This window comes from Physeter macrocephalus, chromosome 16, assembly GCF_002837175.3.
Source record: "Physeter macrocephalus isolate SW-GA chromosome 16, ASM283717v5, whole genome shotgun sequence".
Taxonomy (NCBI): domain Eukaryota; kingdom Metazoa; phylum Chordata; class Mammalia; order Artiodactyla; family Physeteridae; genus Physeter; species Physeter macrocephalus.
The window spans coordinates 101,270,256-101,278,446 of NC_041229.1; the positions used below are offsets into that span (position 1 = coordinate 101,270,256).

The 8,191-nt window shown below is 45.9% G+C and overlaps 1 protein-coding gene across 1 annotated transcript in view; it reads right to left on the reverse strand.

Annotated features, from left to right (window-relative positions):
- The window catches only part of LOC102985432 (solute carrier family 22 member 6-like), a 32,688-nt gene extending 24,593 nt beyond the window's left edge, over positions 1-8,095 (reverse strand). The window contains 4 exon segments of the mRNA XM_024133446.1: positions 1,409-1,512; positions 7,719-7,838; positions 7,840-8,064; positions 8,066-8,095. Coding sequence (XP_023989214.1) covers positions 1,409-1,512; positions 7,719-7,838; positions 7,840-8,064; positions 8,066-8,095 — 479 coding nt within the window.
- Between the last annotated feature and the right edge of the window lie 96 nt (positions 8,096-8,191).

Here is an 8,191-nt window from a genome sequence, read left to right on the forward strand (position 1 = left end):
CTGTATGACAGTCTCTAGATCCATCCACGTCTCTACAAATGACCCAATTTCTTTCCTTTTTATGGCTGAGTAATATTCCATTATATATATATATATATATATATATGTACCACATCTTTATCCATTCGTCTGTTGATTGGCATTTAGGTTGCTTCCATGACCTGGCTATTGTAAACAGTGCTGCAATGAACATTGGGGTGCATGTGTCTTTTTGAGTTATGGTTTTCTCTGGGTATATGCCCAGTAGTGGGATTGCTGGATCATATGGTAATTCTATTTTTAGTTTTTTAAGGAGCCTCCATACTGTTCTCCATAGTGGCTGTATCAACATAACCTCCCTTTTGTAACAGTTTTCACCTGTTCTCTCCTAGATGGGCCTTCTTTTCTGTTGTAATAAGGGGTTGTTGACATTACCAGCTTTTTCTTATTATTTCATCATGTTACACAAGCAGTGATTTTTATTTTTGGGAAACCTATGCAATGTTTATAATTTTGCAAAATGCATATGATTGTGGCTTATATTTTATGAATAATAAAGCTGATTTTGTGTCTTTGATCTGCTATGACATTTATAATATTTTTAGATATTATTCTTTAGAAAATTGCCTCCTATTATTCATCCCATGATCTTTTTATGGTCTTGGCCTGGAAGATAGTCAAGTTTAGGGTATTAATACTGAGTTGCAGCTACTAATTTAAGCCTCACCATAACCCCTATTTTATAGAAGGAAAAACCAAGTCTAAGAGAGTTTGTATAATCTCCTCATGGGTACACAGTTATGGCTGATCTGAGACTTGTCTCTAGCTGTTATTGATTCCTAGGTCTTTGTTTCTGTGACACTCACATGTCACCTACAAGGCAGAGTGGTAGGAGGTGACTTCTTCAGGATGTCAGAAAATCTGGATTCTTGTCCTGCATTTGCCACTTATTAGCTATGTGACTGTACTTTTTAAAAAAGTAAACATTAACTATTTACGTTATACAATTATAAAGGTAATGAATTATCATTAAAGTTCAAATAATATAGTAATGAAAAGTGAAAAGTTCTCTTCTTTTCAATTCCACTCCTCAGAATTAACAACATAATTTTCTTGGGTTCCTTCTAGGCAGTTTGGGCAAGTTATCCTACATGCCTGGACCTAAGTGTCCTCATTGGTAAAATGTAGTTAATAGTACCATTCATGCTGGCTTCACAAGGGTATTGTGAGGAGGAATTGAAATGAGGCAAGACATGGAAAGTGCTGATGGATGGTTGTGTGATTCCTACAGACTTTCCAGATATGGTCAGGCTTGGGTGGATCAGTCCTGTGTCCCTCTCTGGATTCTCAGGGATGCCAGTCTCCCCTCTGTGTCCAGCCTAGAGGGCTTATGCCTTTGCTCCTTGATCCAACTTTGCTCACCACTGACCTGTCTGCCATGATCGCCAACATCAAGTTTCCGACCGGTACTCCTGCCATGGTGATGGACTGACTCAGCTGTGGCAAGGTCTTGTGTGTGCACACGAGGTCCCACTGTGAGGAAGGAAGAACTGGGGTCAAGGAGGGCTGGGCCAGCCCCACAGCAGCCCATTCCCTCTCTCCTGGTGGGCTGAGGGTCTTGGATTAGGACAAGCACATAAGGAGGGCTTGCCTCCCTAAGTCACACAATCTTTCTCATCAGCTTCTCCTGGTGAGAATGATTCAAGTTATTTCCAAACATGTAAGAGGTATCTTTTGGGATGACTGCTTAGACTACTCGCCCTTTTCTGAGCACTAACCCCTCCCCCTCTTTCAGGGCTCTTTAACCTGTCCCTCCCCGGGTGCAGCTGAAAAAAACTGACCCTGGAGCTGGACAGAGCTAATTAGGTTTTTTTTTTTTTTTTTTTTAATATTTATTTATTTAGCTGTGCCGGGTCTTAGTTGAGGCATGTGGGATCTAGTTCCCTGACCAGGGATTGAACCCAGGCCCCCAGCATTGGGAGCACTGAGTCTTAGCCACTGAACCACCAGGGAAGTCCCCAGGTTCTTTTTCTTTTTTTCTCTTTTTTTAAAATTTATTTTTATTTACTTATTTTTGGCTGTGTTGGGTCTTCGTTCCTGTGCGGGGGCTTTCGCTAGTTGCAGCGAGCGGGGGCCACTCTTCATCGCGGTGCGCGGGCCTCTCACTGTCGCGGTCTCTCTTGTTGCGGAGCTCAGGCTCCAGACGCGCAGGCTCAGTAGTTGTGGCTCACGGGCCCAGTTGCCCCGCGGCATGTGGGATCTTCCCGGACCAGGGCTCGAACCCGTGTCCCCTGCATTGGCAGGCGGATTCTTAACCACTGCGCCACCAGGGAAGCCCCCCCAGGTTCTTTTTCTTACAAATTTGGAAAAGCGACTCAGAGAAGCAAGGTTTGTAAGGACACCCAGAGTTGGGGTGGGAGGACCAAGTTTGGAATGACGTGGAAGTGGAGCTGAGAAATCATGAGACAGAGAGAGAGTGGGAAAGGGAGAGGGAAAAGGAGAAAAAGATGAGGGAGGGGGAGAAGGAGGGAGGGGGGAAGGGGAGGGAAGGAGGGGCATAGGGGAAAAGAATGCAGTAATTTAGTCAGAGGGAAGTCAGAGAGGTAAAGATAGAGAGTTAGCTCTCCTGGTTCTCCTCAACCACCTGATCCCAGTCTTTCATAAGGCTGGGCTCAAGTTCTTGATTTTGGGTTCTGTGAAATACCTTTGCCTCCTTCCATTAACTTTCCATAAGCAAATTTGAGAGGGTTGTAGTTATTTGCAATCCTGAATAAGTGGCAGTTGGATACCTCAGCTAATAGTTTAAATTTTGCTGCTCTTTTTAATGAATATAAGAAAAAAAAGTCTCCTTTTAAAAGTACTTCCTTTCTAGGTGGAGTAAAACAGCTCTACAGCCTGCAGGAAAATCATACTAAAATCAAAAGTCACACTGACGGATGTGACTTAAAGGATGTGACTTAAATCAAAATGACAAATAGGTGTGGTATTTCCTTTACATAAAAGCTAATTTTTGTATACTTTTGAGTGGATTTTAAAACTCATTTCTTTTGTTAACAGAAGAAAAAGGAAAGGGGGCAGGGATGACCCGGACGTTTAGGGAACACTAAGATGTGTTTATATCCAAATGAATTCACCCTTCAAGTGTAATTACTTGATAATCTTGATCTGATTGGAGAGAAATCCTTATTTGTGAATTTAATTATTACTGTGAGACTTTTAATAACCTGTGCACACACCATATGATGTAAAATTTGGGTGGTTGGCATTTGAACACTTTCTCCAAAGAGCAATGGACTTTATTGCTGTTTTATTCAAATAACCGCTATTCCGTACTTCTCTGTGTTATCTGATATAATTTTTATTTTAAAAAGATTTTGGGGCTGTGTCAGACTGGGAATTCATTTTTAACAGTACTTTAATGGAAACTTGTGAATGAAATACTACTGTGGAGATGCGTGTGGGACACACTGTAGTGAGGAGTTAGGGATATGATAGACCAGAACCGAGGAATGGAAAGATGAGAAACAAGAGGATGTAGGAAAGGGGTAAGAAGTCAGAGGAGGGATGGAGGAGGGATGGACTGGGAGTCTGGGATTGGCAGATGCAAACTATTGTATATAGGACAGATACACAACAAGGCCCTACTGTGTAGCACAGGGAAGTATATTCAATAACCTGTGATAAACCATAATGGAAAAGAATATGAAAAAGAATATACACATGTGTAACTGAATCATTCTGCTGTACAGCAGAAATTAACACATTGTAAATCAACTATACATCAATAAAATGAAAAAAATAGGTTTATCGATTTCAGAGAAAATGGAAAAATAAGGATTTGTTTAAAAAAAAAAAAAAAAAAAAGAACCAAGGCGTGCAAAGAGAACAAAATCTGTATGCAGTCCGGTGATGAAATCTGGGTGTAGTCCAGAATAGAAATTGATAAATGAGTATAGAATATGTACTCAGAAAGAATTTTTCTGCCTCTGTTCTGCCCTAAGGCGCTTGTCATCTGTAAAAGCAACAATTTGGATGGGGCTTACATCACCTTAGAATTAGCACTGGCTTTTACTATATATATTCTCTCCATGTGCACCTGAGACTCTTGAAGATCGTATATTTGTGTGCTCCTGGGCCTCATGTATATAGAATTACTTTATCAGTAACAGGAACCAAAGTCTGGGAATAGGCAGTGGTAGATTTGAGGGAGACTCAGAGAATTGCTGCCTAGGAAAGCTCTGCACTGCTGACTTGATAAAGCCTGTGATAAATGACAGATGCTGTGAGACTGGCCTCAGGGGAAAGAAAAAGAGAAACAGAGAAAACGAATGACAGTGGCACCAGGAAACAGAGCAGTGAAATGGTAACTGTTGTTCATCTGCAGAACAGAAGTGAACGGGAGGCTCAGGCCGGTCATTCATAACAACTCACGCCCTCCCTGCCCTACAGTCATTGGACCCAGGGGTGGGCACCTGACCCGGGCCAGCAAATAAGTCTTTCCTAGAATTTTTCAAAGTTGAAGCGGAGAGACAGTTATTGGGAGCGAGCCCAGAATGGTCAGTGGCCACGTTGTGAAGGATCCGTGGCAGAGTCACATGCCCAGCATGCAAAGAAAAAGTAAAGATGAGAGCCAGCACGGGTCCTGCTCGCATGGCCCTGGTTCCCATTGCTCCTAGAGCAAGCCCTGCCTCTGTCCATCTTGTGGTTTGGTTATGGGAGCCTTTATACACTCTTTTCATGCTCCGATTAGCTTGAGCTGAATTGCAGCCACTTGCAAACAAGAGTCCTGACTAATATAGTTCAGATAGAAGCTGCAAGTTATTACTTAGGATGCCTGAATTCAGAAGAAAATAAGAAGAGCTCAGACAGAGTTTCTATTAGAACCTAGAGATAGCATCTTTTTCTTATTATATTTATTTCTTTTTTGCTTTGCATTTAGAGTGCAGAAGTATCCCTTTGGGATACTGGGCCATTTGGGAGTTCTTTCCAAGGGGCAGGCTGGGACTTGTCTTTCTCAGGTGACCTGTGCCATTGTGTCTACTAGATACAGCCATGTGGCCTGGGTGGAGTACCTTCACTGCGGCTAAGCTTCTTGCTTAAGCAACCCCTGATAACTTGTGAGCCGTTTCATTTGCTTCACAACTCAGAAGGCCCAGCTTCACGTTAGGTTATGCATGTAAGCTGCCTAGTATCCTAATGAAATGGTCTCTGGTGCAGCCTTTGGCATTATTGGCCCAAGGAAGAAGTATCCTGGTTGTGTTTATGAAATAGGCCTTTTAGTGCCCTATATGTCCATGTGTGGTGGTGGATAATGGTCCCATTCACAGTACCTGTTGGAAGAGGATTAGATTATTCTTGGCATCTCCCCACAACTCAGGAAAACTGTGTGCATCTGGCTCTGTCAGTCGCTGAAACCAAAAATGATGAGATTACTACCGGGTCTCCATTTAGAAGGAAAGCTGAGGTGCACACTTACCCAGATTCTTTGTTCCAGAGGGCAGGAAATTTGAGCTTTGGATCAAACTGCCTGCTGTTTTGAACAGAAGAACAACAGCTAGGTTGATAGTTCCCCGAGTATTGTCGAACTTGGAAAGCAGAGAGTAGAGTTTTGGTTTTTGTTTTTTTGTTTTTTTTTTTTTTGCTGTACGCGGGCCTCTCACTGTTGTGGCCTCTCCCGTCGCGGAGCACAGGCTCTGGACGCGCAGGCTCAGCGGCCATGGCTCACGGGCCTAGCCGCTCCGCGGCATGTGGGATCCTCCCGGACCGGGGCACGAACCCGTGTCCCCCGCACCCGCAGGCGGACTCTCAACCGCTGCGCCACCAGGGAAGCCCTCTGTGCCCCTATTTTAATCTCGCCATCAAATACTCCATTCCTTTCTATTTTATATTGGTGATAATGCATTTCCAGCAGTCTTTAGAACTGTGGTTATATGTGGGTAGATACCCTGCATAGATGTCTATGCAGCAGAGTGCAGTCTTGAGCCACGTGACATAGATTCAAATCCTGGTTCTCCTACACTTTCCATGACCTTGGGCTAGTTGTTTCATCTGTCCAAGCCTTGGTTTCTTTCTCTTTTATTTATTTATTTTTAATTTATTTTTTAAATTTTTGACTGCGCTGGGTCTTCGTTGCTGCACGCGGGCTTTGGCTCAGCGGCCATGGCTCACGGGCCTAGCCGCTCCGCGGCATGTGGGATCCTCCCGGACCGGGGCACGAACCCGTGTCCCCTGCATCGGCAGGCAGACTCTCAACGGCGGCGCCACCAGGGAAGCCCAGAGTGTAGAGTTTTAAGAAGGGAAATGGAAAAGCAGAATTGGAAGCCTTGATAACATACACATTAATGTGGGTGGAGGGGAATGTCTCAGAATTTGGGTTGAGCCTGGAGAATAATGAAGAAGGTCCTTCCCCAACTATGCAGGGAGGGGATGGCATATGATGCCTGCATGCCCAGAGGGAGGAGGAATAGCCATCCTTTGTCACCTCTGCTTCTGCATCTTGGGTCTGTCTAGTGGGAAGTATGGCTTAACTTTGATCACTTTCAGACAGATGCTGCATCAGGCAAGTTTGGGGGCTCTGCTCGACCACAGCCTCTTCTCAGGGCATCTTTTCTGCAGAGCCCTGACTAAAGGGCAAGGGGTCACGTAATCCCACTATACTGTCCTTTGGCATGATGATTAGATGAAGTATGGACACCTGAGCCATTTGCCGGGTTGGGGATGGGGCTGCTCAACAGTGTTTCGGGCTGAGCCAATTGAAGCCTTTTCTGAGAATTTGAATTAAGATTCACAGAAATGTTCTGGTTGGTGGTAGGCCCTAAATCTGAGGGGTAATGGATCAGAGCTGGGACCAGTGGTTGTCTTGCAAATGGGCACACAGACGAAATGGATTGCGGAGAGAGTTACAGAGTAAGTGTATAGGGATGTCTCTGGTGCTCCAGTCCCTGGTTCCAGTTTCCATGAGGCCTGGACACACTTGGTTTCCTGCCCTTGGATTCCCTGAAATCCTTTTTCTCATGATCTGACTTGAGAGAGCTTCTCTTCCTTGCAACCAAAAGATCATTGACTAGAACAGATGTTAGGAGCACGATCCATGTGACAGCTACAAAGTGCAGAATTCAGCCGGATGAACCACTTAGCAGGCCAGGGAGACTCTATAGTCGACTGTGTGTGTGTTTCGGGGGAGGGGTGTTAAATCACTAGAGATGAAAGGACCCTCCCATAACCCTGTTCTCTTTCCCATCTTAGTTCCTTGGCTGCTCTCCATCTCCTGGCCCCAGCTGCCGAGAGCTATTTCTAGATGAAGTCAGGAAATTGTTTTTGTCTCTAGGACTCTGAGCCCAGAATCCCCTGCTCAGGAATACCCTCTTTGCCCTCCACTATCTGCATGCCTCCTTTCTAGCTTCCTCTGTACCACCGCCCCACCTCCCTACCCTGTGGAATTGCAACCTCTCAGGGAAACCAAAGTAGAATATCAAACTCCAGTAATAGTATCTCTCTCTCTGGTGGAGGTGGAGGGGCAGGGAGCAGCTTTCTGCAAGGAGTTCCATAACCTCCTCTACCAGGAAGACCTCAACTCCAACCCCTGTTCTCTTACCTGCATTTAGGCAGAGCTCTTCATAGCTCCAGGGTCTTCAGACAAACTCAGGTCAGGTTCACACAGTCTGTGTGTGTGGGGCGGGCGGGGGGGATGGTAAGATGGGGACACAGGGGTTGGAAGGAGGAGGTCCAGGTCTCCTCACGTCAGTCACGATGGTGGAAGGGAAGGTGCTATTGTCACAGATCCAGCCGTGGGTGCAGGGCTCTGTGGCCTCCGTGCTGTTGGTCTCTGTGCCATTGGGAAAGGATGGTCCCGGCTGAGGGGGTGGTGAAGCGGAGGCAGGACTTGGGCCGCCTCTGCCCGTCCCGGGTCAGCCAGGCGTCCAGCTCCCCGTCCTTGCTGAGGTTGGTGTCGGCAGGCGGGCGGCAGCGGTAGCGGTGGGTGGGGATGGCAATGGTGAAGTTCTGCAGGGTGTTGTGCAAAAATGTTAGGAGCAGGGGCAGAATCAACAGAGTGGTCTGGATCTGCTGGAAGTGGCTGATGCCCCCCAACCTGCAGCAGGAGGTCATTGAAGGCCATGGGGCAGGATCTCGCAGGGGCACTGGAGCTGAGGCCTCTCCCTCCCACAACCTGTTTCCTGTCTTTCGGTGCAGGGGGAGGAGACAGACTTCCCTT